Here is an 18,532-nt window from a genome sequence, read left to right as displayed (position 1 = left end):
AGGATTTGCTTTGGAAAGAAAGAAATATATAAAATAAAGGATATTACTAAAAATATCCATATTTTTTCTTCACATCCCTATCTTATTTTATATATTTTTTAATTACAATTTTATCTTAATATAAAATGTCATTCCTACCCTACCTCTCAAACCACTCAAATCCTAACCTTGCTATCACCCATTGCCGTATTTGATTGTCACCTCAGCTCCCTTTTGCCCTTATTTGCCGTTGCCTAGCCCATTTCACTACTTTTCAGTTACCCCTTACAAAAAATAGAGAAGTCGTAATAGATGGATAAGGGTCACTGTTGTGTTCAAAGCACAGTAGTGATTGTGATGTCTCCGTTTGAGGTATATTATGACCTTATTTTATGATCCAAACCGTTAATTTTGTAGGGTTTGTTAAGTACTTCATGCATACCAAAAATCATATTAATCGGATATCAACAACTATATGATCAATAACCAAAAAAATAAATAATAAGTTTTTCTTTTGAGAAATAGCATAAACAATATGTTATTCGATCATATAGTTATTAATATCCGATTAATATGATTTTTTGTAAGCATGAAGTACTTAATAAACCCTACAAAATGAACGGTTTAGATCATAAAAATAAGACCATAATACACTTCAAACGGAAGCACCACGGTCACTACTGTGCTCTAAGCACAGCAGGGACCCTGTTCCGGTAATAGATAGATAACTAGCATAATTACTCGTGTTATATACGGTTATAAATAAATAATTAAAAATTAATTTTTAAAATTTAAAAAGAATCGAAAAAATTTATTTAGAATATTTAGTAAAAATAATTTAGAATCAATTAAATTTTATAGGGTGAGTGTTTGCACCAAAAAAAGAAGAATAAAGGAATGTGAGGGGATTCACAAAGATGAGAAGGGGCTATGAGAGAAGGTTTGCAAAAGTGGTAGAAAATGGAAATGTTGGGGAGATAGCAAGACATGGTTGGGAAGGGTTGGACCACGACAGAAGGGGTAAAGATTAGAGTTTCACTGGAAGGGTGAAGGTATAATTGAAATTAAAGAGTATTGAGAAAGAAAATAAAAAAGAAAAAGAAAAAAGGTATGAAGCAATTTAGGTAAGAGATGTGAAAGTCCAAAATTAATAGGCAAGCTCTGTTAATTAAGAGAGAGAGAGAAAAAAAAAGGGTCGGAAGTTAAATTTATTTTTTTATATATTTAAAATAAATTTCTGAAAATTTCATGAACCAATCTATTTTTTAAAAAAAAAATAAAAATTAAAGGCAGTTAAAAAATGCTGTTAAAGATTAAAAAAAAGGATAAAGTTTACTTAAAATACGAATTGTAACTTGTGATTAGAAAAATTATAAATATTCCTTATTAAAATTTTGTATTTAGCAAAATTAATTAAAAAAATAAAATTATTAACTGCTTTCATATACAATAATAAAAGTATATAAATTATTAAATAAAATATATTTATAATATCAATAAAAACTTTTAATTCATTTGATGATTTATTAATAAAATGAGATTATTTGTTATGAAATTAAAAATTTAAATAATGTAATTTTCAAAATTATAAAAGATAGTTCATATTTTAAGCAACTTATATTAATGTGTTGCGTGAAAAGTATTAAATTAATATATTTTTTTACTTTTTATAAAAAAAAGTAAAATATGAGTTAAAATTGAAGTGATTCAAATAAAAAATAATGTGACATAAATAAAATAATTATGATCTAAATAAGATAATCTGCAACACATGCTAAAAAAAAAAAAGAAAAAAAAGAAAGATAATTACTCAATTATTTAAAAAATGGTAAAAATCGATTTTAAAGGCGGTTGCCAAACAAACAACTAGGACGAGTACACAGCGACTTGACGACACAACGACTGTAATATACAAAATCATCATCATCATCCCGATTTGGCAAATCGCTACACATAACCGTAGGATCGTTTGAGGATTTTGCGAATCCATTTTGATCGATTTCGTTTCGTATATATATATATATATATACATAGGCTCGCTTGCTTTCGACATTCCTGTTGATTTACACTCTCTTCTCTAACTACGTCGCGAACCCAAGGAATCTGTGCCTGATTCAGAAACTAGGGTTTACGCTATCTTGGCGCTTCTATCCAGTGGTTTCCAATCCGGTATTTACCCATTCGCCTTCGCAAGATTTACTTTTTTTGTTTCCGAAACCCTGAATTTGTTTTGATTTATCGAACCTCTAACGAATTTTGGGTATTTTTTTGTTTGAATTTTCATTGAATATATTGTTTACAATTAGATTTTTATGGGCTATTATGTGGGTTCTGAGAAAGTTCATGGAAATCAGAGAGCATGAAATATTTGATATTTGCGAGTTGGGGACGAACCCTTTTAACAGAATAAGTTTTTGTTTCTTTGCGGTGTTTTCAATTTCCAAAAAATTGACTGAACTCTTTTCTATTATGCCCAATGGCTGTATGGTATAATATGGGGTTTTAATATGTTTGGTTGATGAGGAAACAGAGAAAATCAAAAGAAAATCTATGAATTTCACGTATTTGGTTTCTAGTGAATGAAAAAACCTATTCAACTATTCCGAATAGTATTTATTTCTTTGTTTATGTTGGGGGCAAAGTTGTGTAGAGTTTCCTGTTGTCCATGAAAAATTTGAGAATCATGACTATAATCTTTTCTTATTTTATTGCAGTTACTGAACTGAGCAATCAATAAGAAAAGGTAGTGGCAGATTATGGGTTGCCATGAAATCATGCCCTTTTCTTTTTTAAACCATCATTTGGTTGATAATTGTTTAACCAAAGAAATTACGGGCATCTAAACAAGTCTTCTTGTGTATGTCTTGCTTAGGTTGTCAAGTAGTAGTCACTGTGTAATTGGGAGAAGAGAATGGCATCTTCAGACGATGAGGATGAGACTGTGCCACATACTGTCTCAAACTACGATTTTGTTGTTGACAAGGACGAGCCTATTGCATTTTCAGAGTTACCAGTTCAATGGAATGAGAGTGAGGGACTGGATGGCAAGAGTAAACAGATATTCTTGCACGGGACTGCTGACAATGGCCTTCAGAAAATATACAAGCAGGTCACAGCATGGAAGTTTGATCTTTCAGATGTGAAGCCAGAGATCGCGGTGCTGTCTAAGGAAAACAACTGGATCTACCTTCAAAGGCCTAGAAAGAGTTTTGAGGAGACCATTAGGACAATCTTGATCACTGTGCACTGCCTACATTTTGTGAAGAAGAATCCTGAAACCTCTGGGAGATCTTTGTGGGATTACTTGTCTAAAGTTTTCAGGTTTGCAGCCAGATCTTAGATTCTCAGGCTATTCACCATTTATTTGTTGTTTTAAGTGCAATTTTTCACAGTTTATGCTATATACAGCTTGTACGAGGTCAGACCTTCTGAGAATGATCTGATAGATCACACAACTTTAATCAGTGAAGCTGTTAAAAGGGATGAAACATTGGCAAAATCCAAGGTTTGTATATGGGGTTTCATTTATGATCCTTCTTTTGAATTATTTTGTTTATAAGTACACTATGATGAACCTTTATGCATTGAACAGTTTTTAGTTACATTTCTCGAGGCGAAGCCCCGGAAGAAGAAAGTTTTTGATGAGGTCTGAAACTAAAATCACAGTTTTAATATACACACACACACACATATTATTCATCATTTTATGTTGAGAAAGCTTATTTACTGATGTGACAGGATATTTTAACTACTGCAAAGGCTGGGTTTATTGTTGATGATGATATGATAGATGAATTTGAAGAAGATGATGGGTCTGATGAAGAAGAAGACCTATTTGATTCTGTTTGTTCAATTTGTGATAATGGTGGAGACCTTTTGTGGTATGCATTATTTAAAAAAAAAAAATTGGGTGCAATTTTGTTTTTGTTTCTACACTTATTCATGTCTTAAATATGACCAGTTATGACTATCTCTTACTGCATTGTCTTCAGTTGGTATTGATATGAAAGATTAGATTCATTCCATTGTCATTGATGATATCACTGATATCATTGTTTTTTTTTTTGTTCGTGCCATTTTTAACAAATACTAGTGGGTGGCATACGCAATACGTGTGCAATTAAGATAACTAATAATAAAAACAAATAATAAAGAATTTAATATCATAATATGTATGTTGCTTAAGTGATAAGTATGTTCTTAATGAAATCTCAGGTCTTAGGTTCAAAACTTACTTACACTGTGTTTAATAATTTTTTTATTTTAGCATATATAAAGTTGTTGCGTGGCATGAGGAGAAGAAGGGTTCACTAAATCAATTAGGCTTTCACTTAATAATAGTATAGATATAGATTTATCTAGTTCTTATTCATTTTTACTAATAAGATATGTAACTAAGACTTACCCCTCCACTTCCCTTCCCTTTACCGTCTGAACTGATTAATGATGGCATATGCATTGTTCTTGTATCAGCAGCATAAGCCATCAATGTTACTTCCATGTGTATGGCTGAAAACCGAGTCCTATTATACTGTTAAGAAATCGAGACAACAACTATGATGGGTGTATTAACTATCATCTCTGAAATGCTCTTTTTGAAGATAGAAAAAAAGAAACCGTAAGCTATTACATTGAATTTTGAAGGTAATATACCTTCCTGGCTTCCTTTCTATAAGCTTTTGAAAGAATTTCCTGATGGGATTGGAAGTGATCAAAAAGTTACTAGACTTTAGTTTGATTGATTTTGGGTTATTTGACATGGCCTGTGGTGTTTACGTATCATATGAAATAAGCTCAGTAGCATTCATATGCATAAAAGATTTGCATGCTGAGATGTAGTGTGGTGATTATTGTTTGCCATTTTTATGGGCTTTCCTTTTTGTCATTTACTATCTAATGTTACCAATGAAATTAATATGGTCTACCACCTTTTTATTACTTCTGTTCTGTACTACATCAAGAATGAATAATTCATGTACTTGTATGTTATTTCATCAAGGTTGTGCCTGTATATCTTGTTTGAGTGACATGTTATGGTATAATTTTGGATCTCATACAGTTGTGAAGGAAGGTGCATGAGGTCATTTCATGCTACTGTGGAGGCTGGTTCTGAATCCGCGTGTGAATCTCTCGGCCTTTCTGACGAACAAGTTGAAGTATGCTAGTCTTTCATTTCTGCCCGATGATGCATTGTTCTGGTTGGTTTATGCTGTTTGATAGATTCTTAGGACACTTTTTAAGTTCATGCATGTATTTTGCAGGCAATACAGAATTTTTTCTGTAAAAATTGTCAATACAAGAAACATCAGTGCTTCGCTTGTGGGGAGTTAGGCTCTTCTGATAAATTGTCTGGTGCAGAGGTATGAATTCTTCTGGAAATTTGAAATACTATTTTAATGTTGAATGCTCATTCCCCCATTTGTGATTTACAGAATGCTAGTTGGTTAAGCTTAGCTAGTTTTGTTATTAAATTGAAGAAATTCCGTCAAGGGCAGCGTTTATCCACATTGTTTTTTAATAGCAAAATTTGAAAGAATATTTTGGAATAATTTTCAACTGATATTTTTGAAAGTGAGATAAGTAATTATTCTACCTTACAAGTTAGTCAAGTGATCCTTGGAGATGTTTAGTGAGAAGTTATATTGGACAATGGCATAATGCTATGTTTGCATAATTCCCCTCCCTCCCATCCTTATCTCTGCTCCTACCGGGCCTTATCTATGGCTTCTCTGATCTGATAGTGAATTTTATTATGGTGTCTAGAAGGCTTTAGAATAGTTTGGCCTGGCCCTTTATATTCTAGATTCCGTCTTTGTTTTTTCTTTCTTGTTCCTCGTATATCCTGCTAAATTTGCTTATTTTAGTTTATTTTTTAAGGAAATTCCTTTCCCCTTACTTCAATCTTCTCCCTCAGTTATGTTCTTGCATATTTTTTAACTTCATAGAGAGAAACCTTGCAGTTGTTATTCTTTCCTCATCGTTTGCTTCTTCTTAGTAGCTTTGGATTTTTGCAGATCTTACTGTTTCCTTTTTTTTGGCACACATCTCTCTTCTTTTACGCCCATGTGAAAACAATTGATTACAATTTATAGTTGAGGTGAATTTATTGGCATGTCAATTCACATTTCTGGAGCTAACTGTGTTGCTTGGTGATCTTCACTTCATTGTGAACAGTGAGTGGATCTGCATCTGAATTGCTCAAATTTCTGCCTGCTAAATGCTTTTCAGGTCTTTCCCTGTGTTTCTGCAACATGTGGCCGTTTTTACCATCCACATTGTGTTGCAAAACTGCTCCATCATGGGAGTGCTGCTGAGGCAGAAGAGCTTCAGAAGAAGATTGCTGCTGGGGAATCTTTCACCTGTCCTATTCATAAATGCTCTGTCTGCAAACTGGGAGAAAATAAGATGGATCCTGATTTGCAATTTGCTGTATGCAGGCGCTGTCCCAAGTCATTCCACAAAAAATGCTTGCCTACGTACTTCTTAACTGTGTCCATATTTTAATTTTATTTTTGAACGTTATCATGAAATCTTGTTGTATAAATTTAGCTACTATTTTGTAGCTGTTGATGCTTGCTTTACTTTGATCAGGGAGATTGCTTTTGAAGATGATGAGGATCAGGGCATCGTACAAAGGGCTTGGGAAGGTCTTATTCCAAACCGTATTTTGATATATTGCTTGTAAGTGCTCTTTTGTTTCTAGCAGCTCTTCTTGATCTTCTCCACCTTTTGTTCTAGCAGCGCTTCTTGATCTTCTGCACAGTAGCTTGCAAAATATTCACCGGCCTTTTCCCTTTTTTCCAGAGAACATCTGATTGATGATGAACTTTGTACTCCGGATAGAAACCACATAAAGTTTCCAGATGATGGACAACAAAAGAAAAAACAAGCATCACAACAACTGTCAAGCAAAGTTAAAGTTCTGCAGAAGGAGAGAAATCTGGCTTCACAAGATGCTCCCAGAAAGAGAACTCATGAGAAAGTGCAGAAAGGGGTTGATTTGTCTTCAAATATCAAAGAGGGCAATTCTTCTGAAAAAAGGGTGAGATTATCGACTGGTCTTGATACTTCAAAGAAACAAAAAGTGGCAGATACATCCAGAAGGCCTTTGAACAACACTGCTGCAACAAAAGTCGGGAAGTCTACCACCGATGCGAATAGGGCTTCCTTGGGAGAGAGGTTGTATGCCTTGATCAACAAGGATTCTAGGAACGAGGACACATCTGATAGTGAACATAAGCAAACCCTGCCTGACAAGCCTGTTGCAAAGGAAATGAGCAGTTCAGTGCCTTTAGATGATGATAGAAAACGGAGGTAACAGACATTTATACATCATCTCATTGTTACATTGTGCTTATGTGTCTTTGCTGGTTAATAATCTAATTGTTTATAATAACTTGTCCCTTGTTTGCAGTTGTTGAATGTAAATGGTATTACATTTACTAGATTGTTCGTTTCTAACATTTGCTTTGTGCAATGCAGAATATTGGCGTTAATGAAAGATGCTACATCTTCAATAACACTGGAAGAGATAACAAAAAAGCACAAAGTGCCAGTAACCCATGCCTACTCATCAAAAAATGTGGTGGATAAGGCCATTACTTTGGGAAAGGTGGAGGGTTCTGTTGAGGTATCTATTTTTGTCTGGTGTACATAGTGGGTAATGGCTTCAGTTTCAGTGGAGTTCCTTGTGTGTCTTGCACTTAATCTAATATTCATGTGCAGGCTCTTCGTGCAGCTTTACAGAAGCTAGAACAAGGTTGCAGCATTGAAGACGCAACGGCTGTGTTTCAACCTGTGCTTCTGCACCAGATGGTTAGGTGGAAGGTGATTGATGATTTGCCATCTATGTTCCTATACCATTTTTTTGTTTGTTTGTTTGTTTGTTTTTTATTATTTATTTATCCCAAAGTTTTTCTATTGGATTTTCCCTCATTAGTGTTGAACAGAGAGTTAATTCTTCTCTTTTGCACTTGTCTGTTTTTGTTTGTTCATTGTTGATTTGGCTTTGGTTGGTCAATTTGCCTCAAAAGGTTTGATGTTTATTTAATGCATCCAAGCATGGAAGAATCACCCATTTCAATCTGTGTACTGTCTCTTTGAAGTATCTCTGTGGCATCCACCGGTCTCAAAATGTTGAAGCATTTGCCGCATAGCTCATACTAGGATTGCCTTTTCTCTTACCCCACTTTGCCTCACAATCTTCAAACAAATATTCTGTGTTTTGCATGATACACACCTTGTCGGCATCTCTACTTACAACCACATCATGAAATAATGCATGTTGACCTAAATGGGGTGCTGATCGCCCTATTGCAGATCTTACAGAAGGAAAAATATGGGTGTTTGACAGTTTAGTGTCCTGATTAGGGAATATCTTCTCCAAGGCTATTCATGCGTTGTAATTGTATTCAGCTCCATCTACCATCTTCTGTATGGCAATTTCCTATAAATGATACTGTAAGCAAAAGTATATTGAGTACAAAATTTAACACTTATTAGGTGTCACTTTTGTTGGGTTAATTTGTTTCAATAGATTACAGAAAACTCTATGGCTTTTATGAGAGAATGGTTGCAAAAGTTTTGGCTTTCATTTTCTTCCGCTAGAAGTTTATTTTACTAGCGTGCACAAGCTTTTTAGAAATAAAGTATACTCCATTGATATTTACTACGTTACATGGTTTTGTTGCTGTAGAACAAGCTAAAAGTGTACCTTGCACCATTTCTCTATGGCATGCGCTATACATCTTTTGGACGCCATTTTACTAAAGTGGACAAGCTAAAAGAGGTGAGTCAAATGTGTGCGATCACTTCAAATAGAACTTGTATTCACACTGATAGGGAGAATCTATCTGCTTTGTTCAAAATATTAAACTACTCCAATACTTACCCAAAATAGTCTGTTTATGCCATTTTTAACAAATATCTAATTGGGTTAGCCTAATTAATTAACAAATATCTAATTAGCTAATTGGATTAGCCCAAAATAGTATGTTTTTGCCATTTTTAACAAATATTTATCAAGTTTTTAAAAACACCCTATTATTTTATTTTCTGAGTTTAAAAAAAGAAAAAGAAAAAACATATGCACAAAGTGAAAGCAATATGAAAACAATGGGCATTTTTACAATTCCATTATTTTTTCTTCTGAAAACACACAAAACAAACATAAAAAAATGAAAACAATACTAAACAAGCCCTTATTTTCCACCTTTAAGTGTAGAGAGTTATGTGTTGGTTCCAAACTTTTGTTGAGAGGCCTGGAAGCATTTTTCGATTAATGCAAAATGTGGCCATTATTTTCCTTGTTTAAGCATATGTATTGATTCTGAACTTATGTAGAGGGGCCGGGAAGCATTTTAAATTAATGCAAGGAATATGATGGAATGTTTGGAATCAACACATGGCTCAATGAGAGATTGCTCCATTTTCTTGATGATTAGTGTTTTCTCCGTCTTTATTTTTTGAATTCTTTTTAATCATTTGTCATTGGAGACATGTTGCTACATGTTTTAAAACTCAGCATTGATGAGAGAATGTTCCATTTCTTCAATGGTATAAAGTGTGTTCTCCATCTTTATGTTTAGATTTCAGTCTTGTGGATAAGTATTTGATGCTAGAGTGAAGCTTTTTAGGACTGTTGAAAGCCTGAAAAAAGTAATTTCCTTTGTGCAGATTGTTGATGTTCTTCATTCTTATGTACAAAATGGTGATATGGTGAGAATTTGTGCTCCTCTTTCTCTCTCTCAATAAATTAGTTCATTCTCTTGATTCGTGATGTTATCATAACTCTCTTCTTTTTATAGAGATCTCACAGGGTATTTTTGTTTGACCATGGGGATGTAACAACTTGAATAATTAAGTCCCAAATTTCAAAAACACCTTAAATGAACCTTGTTTTTTTTTTTTTTTTTGGTTTTTGTTGGGGGGGGGGGGGGGTTGCATTGTTTGAGCATGATTTTATGGATCCTGTTTTATTGGGAAATATCAAAATTTTTAAATAAAAAAAGAAAAGAAAGAGGCCCTGACCTGGAATGATAGCAAGTGCTATCTGTCTGCTGCACTGTTGCACACTATGTTACCTAGAACACGGATCGTTTTGGTACGAGGAACGGGAACATGCTTTAAAATGTGGTACAATAGGGGTAAGCTTGTATAAATCACAGTATTAGGGTGGGCTTGTATAAATCACACTGTTAGAATGGTGCCTGCAATTTTCCTTGAACACATTTCTAGGAGTATTATGGCTCATTTTTTATATATCATTTTACCAAAACTCCATTGTCCTTGCATGTTAGTTCATTTATACTAGATTTATTTTCATCCCAAGGTAAACTTAAGAAACTAAAGAGAATTTTTGAGATAGCTTTGGATTGCTAAAGTCATCGTTTTGGAATGGAAGTGTACTATGTTTTGGAACGTTTCAAAACGTAAATCACTAGGGTATCAGCATTTTTTTTGGTAACACTAGTTGCACGAGTTCAAGTCATGTGAATTAGACTCTCCACAAAAAAATGGGGGAAAGTTGTTTACCTATTACCTCTCCCAAACCCTGCTCTAAGTGGAAGCCTTGTAAGCTGGGTACAACTTTCTTTATCATTCTTTTCTTTTCCTTTTTCTTTCTAAAAAGCGATATCTAAGAAGCACAACACTTCTAAGAAGCTGGTGTGTCATGTGAGACACCGACACGACAAAACACTCGCCATACACTTCTCAATACGTTGTATGACATATAATAATTGCTTATCCTTACATACATATGGCATATAATAAATATATAAAAGTATATATTTTGAGTGTGTCCCTCACATGTTGTGTCCTATATTGTTTGAAAATTAACGGGTCGGCGTGTTAGTTTTGTGTCACTTGTCCGTGCTTCTTAAGGTGATATATTATTTGAAATTTTGTTTTGTTGGTTGGCTTTTTGCATTTGTCCGTTGAAACTAATATTTTTGAATCTCTTGTAGTGATGTTGTCACATTTGTTTTATGGAAGTATCCATTTTACCTTCTTGTGGTTTGGGGAGCACTTCACCCCCTTGACATCTAAAAATAGCCATTTCATCCTCAAGGTAGTTTAGGACTAAAGTGCAATGCTAACTTCATCAATGGCATATGGGAAATGATTTTAATACTCTCTCTCTCTTTCTTTTTTCTTTCTCCTATTTTCTTTTTATCTTTTCTGTTAATCACATATTAACCCTAATAAACCCAATTTTAACCACATAGTAACCAAAATTTTATCTATAATATAATATATAATGTTATGTGTGTGTGTGTGTGTATAGAGGGTGGTGAATGGGGTGGCGGGGGTGGCCGTGGAGAGGGGAAAGGTGGCAGCTTTGGCGGGGGAGGAAAGTGAATGAAGATGAGGGTTAGGGTTATGGTTTTCAGATTAGTTAGTGCGAAGAAGATGAAGACACCTGATTTGATTTGACTTGAATTTTTTTTCATGTCAACTCACAAAATAGGTGCCTATGGCTCACTTTTTTTTGGGTTGAATTGGTAATGGTAGCAAGGTGAAGTGCAATAGGGCAAAAACCATGTGGGCCAATTTTGGTTATTTTTAAATGTCAGGGAGGTGAAGTGCAAAAGTGCCAAACCATAGGGAGCAAAATGGGTTTCTCTCTCTCTCTTTTTTTTTGTTGATACATCATGACATTAGATAAAAACAAGAATGAGGTAGGTCGACTCATCCAAATGAACATGACGAATACGATTAGGATGTTGCTGCTCTTCAAAGGGTTTTTCACTTTGTTTTAATGTTGTTTTAACACTTCAAACAAAATGTAGTAAAGCTTTGAGTCAATTTTAACGTTGATGTCAAGTAAATATAAGTGCACTTAGATCTGTTGGGGCTATGTCTGAAAATTTTGTTCTGGTTTTATGTTGGGTTGTTCTGTATGGGGCAGATCCTGACTGGAACCCAAATGGATGTAGTTGACATAAAAAGATTTATAACTAACAAACAGCAAATGGGATGGATTAGGTTGGTGAATCGAGTAAGTTGGATCTTCATGAGTTTCAGTCTTTTTTGTCATACTTGTTCATTGATGTATCTAATGGATCGGTGCTCATTTATTTGTAACTAAATGTCTTTTACTGCTCCTGATCCCAATGAAAACTATCAAGAAGTACTGTGATGGTGGGATTAAATTCAGAAGCGGCGCTGCAGTATGTACAATCTCTTTAAAATATGTCATTCAAATTACACATGACGCTTGCGTGAAAAATGTGATTTCCTAGTTGCTCTCAGTTTCATTTTAACTTTCGAATTGGTGTACCTAATTGGTTATTGCTCCCCTAAACAGATAGTTGACTTCTGTTGCGGAGCTAATGATTTCAGTTGTCTCATGAAGAAGAAGCTTGATGAGACAGGAAAGAAGAAGTGCTCATACAAAAACTATGATATTTTACAACCAAAGGTGAACTACACTTCCATAATCACATTTTTTCAGCTCCCTGGGTACCAGTCATGTAAATGAAATTCTCTCTGTTTATATTTCTTTTATAATTTTCTGCCCCCTTTGTTTTTTCCTTCGGTATTTATTCTAACTGCAGAAGTTTGTACCAATGCATTCTTGTTTGTGAATGTATGATATACTAAACACTAGTTCTTTTGTTTCTTAAAGAACCCTAGGGTAAAGGTTTCTTAAATTTTAATCATGGATAATATCTTGGTCTCCAAGGCTAACTGGGTTCTCTTTTTAAGGATTTAGTGGGGGATATGAATCAACAACACATGTCAACAAGTGTCAAATGCACAAATTTGGCTGGGAACAGTTTCCTACTGACATTTGAAAAAAAAAAGGAAGAAATTGATGAGGCATTTTGGTTTGGTGGTTTGAGTTTATATGTTGAATGGCATGTTCCAGTAATCTTGAGATGCATGGAAACTCACTTGTTTATTGCAATATTGTTCTTTGTGGATGAATTGGTTCTATTAATTCAAGATGGGCAATTATATAGTTGATGTGTAACTGAATATAAAAAAAACACTTGTCCCTTTATTATCAAATATTTGATCGTTAATGGGTATCATGAGTTGTAATTCCAATCCATGACGACTTGAGTTAATGACCACCTTGTAAATCCTCCTTGCTTCATGCCAAATTGGCATGCTGATATGTTTGTTTTGATGCCTTTTTCTTTGTTCAACCACTGTTTCTCGAAGCATATGTAATTGATGTCATTCTTGGTGTAGCTTTGATGTACCAGTTTGGATATCTTTATCTACCAGGGCATTTGGTTATTTCATTTTGAATTTTTTTATTCATCTGCCATCTTTGGAGTCTTCCAACAATTTATATGACTAATCTGCATTTTGCCATTTTATTACGAACTATACAAAACATGTTTTGGCCTTTCTAGGTTCATCTTTCTTTGAGCTTTTCAAAATTCAGTACCCTAATTGTTTGTAATCCCTTTAGTGTCTTGAACTTTATGTTCTCTTAAATTTAATTTCATATGGTTTTGATGGGTTCATGGTGTCGATACCTTGCTGTTGATCCGTTGATACATAAAATATTTGTTGGAATATTAGAACTGTAGGTTATGAACAAATTATTTTAGAAGTAGGATTGCTTGGTAAAGTTATTGTTGAGAGGTCTCAAGTCTCAAATATTCTTCTACTTGTTGCCCTGTTTTACCGTTGGAAAATCTTTGTGATGAGTTAATTGGCTTTCAATAGTCATTGTTTTCATGTGTGTAGGCTGGATTGCTGCAGTGTAAATAGACATTGAGTGTATATGATTAGTGATGCAAACCTCGTTATATTTTTTAAAATAGGTTTTCAATCATCTCTGTCTCCCATTGTCATTTTGGTTCTGGTTGGTCCTGTTTTGACAGAATGACTTTAACTTTGAGGAGAGGGATTGGATGAGTGTCAAACTGAAAGAATTGCCACCAGGGTCACAATTGGTGAGAATAATGTTTATTTTTGTTTAATATGCAAGAAGCTTTTAGTCCCCTAGGGTTGTGAACTCTCACTTGACAGAGCTTTTGTTATTGTTTCTTTGAGTAGATCATGGGGCTAAATCCCCCTTTTGGAGTAAATGCTGCCCTTGCAAATAAGTTCATTGATAAGGCTCTCGAGTTTAAGCCAAAGCTCCTTATCCTAATTGTTCCTAAAGAGACAGAGAGGTAACTAGCTTGCATACTTGATACTGTACATCTCTCTCTCTCTCTCTCATTTCTTCTTTCTTCCCCCTTTTCCCTTCACCAGGTTGGATAAAAAGGGTTATGATCTGATCTGGGAGAATAATGAGTTGCTTGCTGGCAAGGTAAAATAAGATGTTTTGTGCGTTCCCTAGTGGTTGATTATAAGTTTTTTTCTTTTGCAATGAAAGTGTGCTTTGGTGGTTTATACTGTGTTTTTTGTCCCTTTTCAGTCATTTTATTTACCTGGTTCTGTTGACATAAATGACAACCAATTAGAGGATTGGAATGTGAGTACACCACCGCTCTACCTTTGGAGTCACCCCGATTGGACCGCTAAACACAAGGCAATTGCTCAACGGCAGGGACACTTGGCCAGGGAACAAAAACAGTCCCATTTAGAAGTTCATGACAAACCACTGGTCCCTGATCATCCAATGAAGGATCATGAACCTAATGGCCAAACTTCGGTGGCATTGGATGATCATCCTGTTCAAAATGAAGTGCATGAACAGCTCCAAGAAAGACAAGCAAGTGTGTCTGAAAGTCATAAAGAAGGCCTCCCTCGTGGTAATGGTGGTAGAGAAGTACATGAACAGATCCAAGAAAGACGAGCAAGTGTGTCTGAAAGTCATAAAGAAGACCTCCCTCGTGGTAATGGTGGCAGAGAAGTCCACGAGAATCGTAACCATGGGCAAAATCGATTTAATCGGGATTCAAAGAAGAAGAAGAAGAAGCATGGTGGTAAAAAGAATGGGAAAGGATTTGGCCAGACACCACAGAAAACCAAAGAGAGAGGACGAAGTTCTCCTGCAAGCAAGATGTATGACAGAGTACCCCGATGTTCCCCACCCAATTCATCCAGACCTCTAGAGGTTCTCAAGGAAGGTGATCGACATTTTGATCAGAGTGTAGATGGGTCACGATCACACTATCGAACAGGATATGAGGGGTCTCCTGCTGACGACATTGCAAGACGATATGGATTGAACAGTGAGGGGCCTTATTCAGGTCCTGGACCTGATTATGGGGTCCGAAACCCAGAGGGACAGTTTGGAGGCTACCAGAGGGAGAGCACAGAGAGCCGTGTTTATAGACCTTATGTCAGTGGGATAGAAGATACCTATGCAAGAGAGTCAGCAATGAGATCACAGGCTGGACTCTATGGGCAACAAGGTCCCAATACGTTTGGTCAAAGAAGCGGCTTTTTGGCAGGTCAGGATCCTGGGTTTTCTTCTTACAGCTATCTGGGTTCAGCAGCAGACCCATCTTACAATAGGATGAGCACCACATCTACAATGGAGCGATATGCTCCACGTCTTGATGAGATGAACCATACAAGGATGAACACCTTGGCGGGTGAGCCACCAAGAAATGGCATCGCTGATCCCCTTGCTCAACAACGTGGATATCGAGTCGACACACTGGGACTGGGTTTTGTTCCTGGTCCATATCGCCCGTCCTCGCAACATAACACGTCTGGCTGGCTGAATGAGTAGGTAGTTTGACATTTTTCTTTTACTGTTTTTTGCTTTATCAATCAAAATTCTTCCATGGGATGTTTAGAAGTTGGCTGATTTTTTAGGCTGGGCTATATAATTAGGACTACCTTTTGAATGTACGACTTTCAGTCGCATATTTAGGTGTGTTTATTTAAGTAAAAAAAATTAAATATTAAATTAAATACTGAAATGGGAAATCTGATGGTTCTATTTTTTTGATTTTATTTTAAAATCTCTGAAAATTGTTTGGCATTAATGTGGTGGTGCTAGCGGTGTTGTGGTGGGATGGGGTGGTGAGGGTGGGTTTGATGATGGTAGTGGTGGTTTTTGAGGGATAGTGACGGTAGGGGTGGCAGTATTTTTTGAAACTCTTAATACTAAGCAGGATTAATGTGATACTAAAAATAAAAAATAAATACACAAAAATTATAAATTAAATGCACATGATAAATTAGTTGTATTAAAGCATGACCTTCATTTCAAAATAGAATGACCTTAAAATCCTGGACCCTAGTCCTAAAAAAATCAACCAAAATTGAGTATTCTCCTATGGCTCTTTGGTCAACGCCATTCCTTATAATCTGTGGGAAGAACAGCCAAAATGCAGTCAGCATCACGAACCCCACCGTCAACGGCCCCGAAATCACCCTGTGCAACCGCCACCTCCCTCCCACCGCCTTCTTTGCCGTCACCTCTGCCGCTGTGCACACCCCATGGAGCACAAAGAACCACGTCACCTCCCACGTGGGACTGACACGTGTAAAATAAAAATATATTATCTCGTGCATGAGACCCGACACCAAAAACGTGGCCCAAATTGCCGGCAACGTGGCCCACCTACGGCCCAAGATACGCGTAGAAATACTCCGTATAGGAACGTACACCGTAGGTCGTAGAATACTGGTAACCATGAGGTTCCACCTACGACCCCAAAAGTCTTGCAGTGAGGTGGCTAAGTAGGGCTCGTTGAACTGTGGTTCGAGCTCAAGTCCCAGAATGGCTCGAGCCAGGAATGCACTCATGGCTAGTATAAGCTCGGCAGCCAGATACACGTGGCAGCAGTAGAGAACCAAGATTACATTTGGATGCAAATGTTGCCTGTAATCGTACAATCGAATCACCATAGCCAAAAGCAACACCTTTATAGCCAATAAAGCTGATCTTTGGACCTTTCTAGCCCTATTTGAAGATAGATCTGGAGGTGGGTTTGGATTGGTTTTGGGATTTGGAGGTGATTTTGGAAATGGGTCATGTTTGATCTGGATGGGTAGGAGTGCATTGGAGATGAAATTGAGGAGGGACTTTGAATCTGGTAAGGGACCCATATCAAAGGAGAAGAGGAGGAGCTTGAAATTGGCAAGCCAAACAAGGTAGAAGGTTGTGGGGCCACCAAGATGGAGGGAATGGAGGTTGAAGGGGAGGAGGATGAAGAGGGACAAGATGGGTATGAGGAAGAGAAGCCTAGTAATGCCTCTTGGGATGTGTTTGGCTATGAAATAACAATAACAAATGGATGCAATTGATGCAATCCATACCTTAATGAAGCTCTTAATCTCACCATCCATCATCATCTTCATCTTCTTCATCTTCTTCTTCTTCTTCTTCTTCTTCTTCTTCTTCTTCTTCTTCTTCTTTTCTCTGTTTCTAGTCTCTGTTTATGGTCTTTGGCTCTGTGATTTCATTTTCTTTTTAGAATACATAAAATATAAATAAAGTCTTAAATGGGAGATGTTAACTGTGAAGGGAGCTGAACAGCTAAGAGATCACACGTGATGTGTAAGGTGTGTGTTCGATCGCCAATCGCAATAATCAATGCTGTCCGCAAATCGCTGGAGCAATATAGTAAGGATAATGCGAGGAAGATGGATTTTTCTTAGAAAATTATCACATTAAATCTTCAAAGTCAAAACATTTTTGTTAATTGCGTAGCTACTCCATTAGGATTGATTTTTTTTATTTAAATCTTAATTAAATTATTAGATAAATTATATTAACCTTTCTTGGGTTTTGAAAACAATTGCAAGTTTTGTAATTTTGACATAAGTGCATCATCTCTAATCTTTTTGTCAAATGCTGATCAAATTCATTTCTCAGTTCTAATTTTTGCAGGTGATGGTTTTGTAGGTTTGAGTAGTTTTTTCGTCTCCATATCCTTTTAATCTTTTGTGCTGCTCGGTGTTTGCTACGAATTTTTATTATTGGCTTTTTTGTATTGATTAATGTTTAGCAGATTTTGTTAATGCTTTTCATATAATATCCTTTATGCAATATTATGGAATGAAGTTCTTTTTTCTGCAAAAATAAAAAAAAATGTTGATCAAATTAAGGAGGGTTATTTTTTTTTTTTATCAGATTGATAATTCATCAAATTTAAAATTTGATGAAAATTTTTTAAAATAAAACAATAAAGATGTTTTTTTTAAAAGAAATCAAATTTGATGAAAAAATTTCAAATACAACACATATTTTTAAAAATATGGTTAAAATTTTGACAAAATAATTAGAGTAATTCATATCAAATCAGATTTGAGATCAGATTAAATAAAAAATAATAATAAAAGATTGGAGATGTTCTTATGTGACTTCTTATGTAACATGATCAATATTAGAAATAGTTAGACTATAACTTATTTTTTAATTTTTTGTAAAAAAAATATTAAAATGATATGATTTAAATAAATTAATAAATTGCTTTTCTGATTTGTTGCCATCCCAGCCTTCCATAGTATCGATTAAACACAAATCCAAAACTTTATTGTAAAATAGTACGCTTCACAGGGTGAAACAAAAAGTGAAATAAAAGACATATGGCCATTCTATACTCCTTCAAAAATGATGTATACTGTATGTAAATATCATAATTAAAATAATAATAATTAGTCACGAAAAACCAAC

At 35.3% G+C, this 18,532-nt stretch overlaps 2 protein-coding genes across 5 annotated transcripts; one reads left to right on the top strand and one right to left on the bottom strand.

Moving 5' to 3' along the window:
• Positions 1-1,770: 1,770 nt before the first annotated feature.
• Positions 1,771-15,861, top strand: EDM2 (ENHANCED DOWNY MILDEW 2). 4 transcript variants are annotated; one of them, XM_028209907.2, is made up of 20 exons: positions 1,771-2,148; positions 2,694-2,722; positions 2,852-3,300; positions 3,388-3,484; positions 3,572-3,625; positions 3,718-3,860; positions 5,039-5,135; positions 5,241-5,339; positions 6,208-6,455; positions 6,571-6,660; positions 6,784-7,293; positions 7,462-7,609; positions 7,705-7,806; positions 8,675-8,767; positions 9,655-9,696; positions 12,290-12,403; positions 13,827-13,898; positions 14,002-14,120; positions 14,203-14,260; positions 14,369-15,861. In XM_028209907.2, exons 3-20 carry the CDS (start codon positions 2,891-2,893, stop codon positions 15,632-15,634), a joined length of 3,762 nt encoding a protein of 1,253 aa, XP_028065708.2. In that variant the 5' UTR covers positions 1,771-2,148; positions 2,694-2,722; positions 2,852-2,890; the 3' UTR covers positions 15,635-15,861. The 4 variants fall into 4 exon arrangements, with proteins under 4 accessions (XP_028065708.2, XP_028065711.2, XP_028065709.2 ...); XM_028209910.2 differs by lacking the exon at positions 8,675-8,767; XM_028209908.2 differs by lacking the exon at positions 2,694-2,722 and having other exon boundaries at positions 1,817-2,148.
• On the bottom strand, positions 15,245-17,354 carry LOC114306253 (long-chain-alcohol O-fatty-acyltransferase). Its single transcript, XM_028251461.2, has one exon. The coding sequence runs from the start codon at positions 17,221-17,223 to the stop codon at positions 16,117-16,119; it is 1,107 nt and encodes a 368-aa protein (XP_028107262.2). The 5' UTR covers positions 17,224-17,354; the 3' UTR covers positions 15,245-16,116.
• Between the last annotated feature and the right edge of the window lie 1,178 nt (positions 17,355-18,532).

Source organism: Camellia sinensis, chromosome 8, assembly GCF_055761805.1.
Source record: "Camellia sinensis isolate YWXY chromosome 8, ASM5576180v1, whole genome shotgun sequence".
In the NCBI taxonomy this organism is placed as follows: Eukaryota; Viridiplantae; Streptophyta; class Magnoliopsida; order Ericales; family Theaceae; genus Camellia; species Camellia sinensis.
The sequence above is the reverse complement of the archived record's forward strand: the minus strand, read 5'-3'. Positions and strand labels throughout refer to the sequence as shown.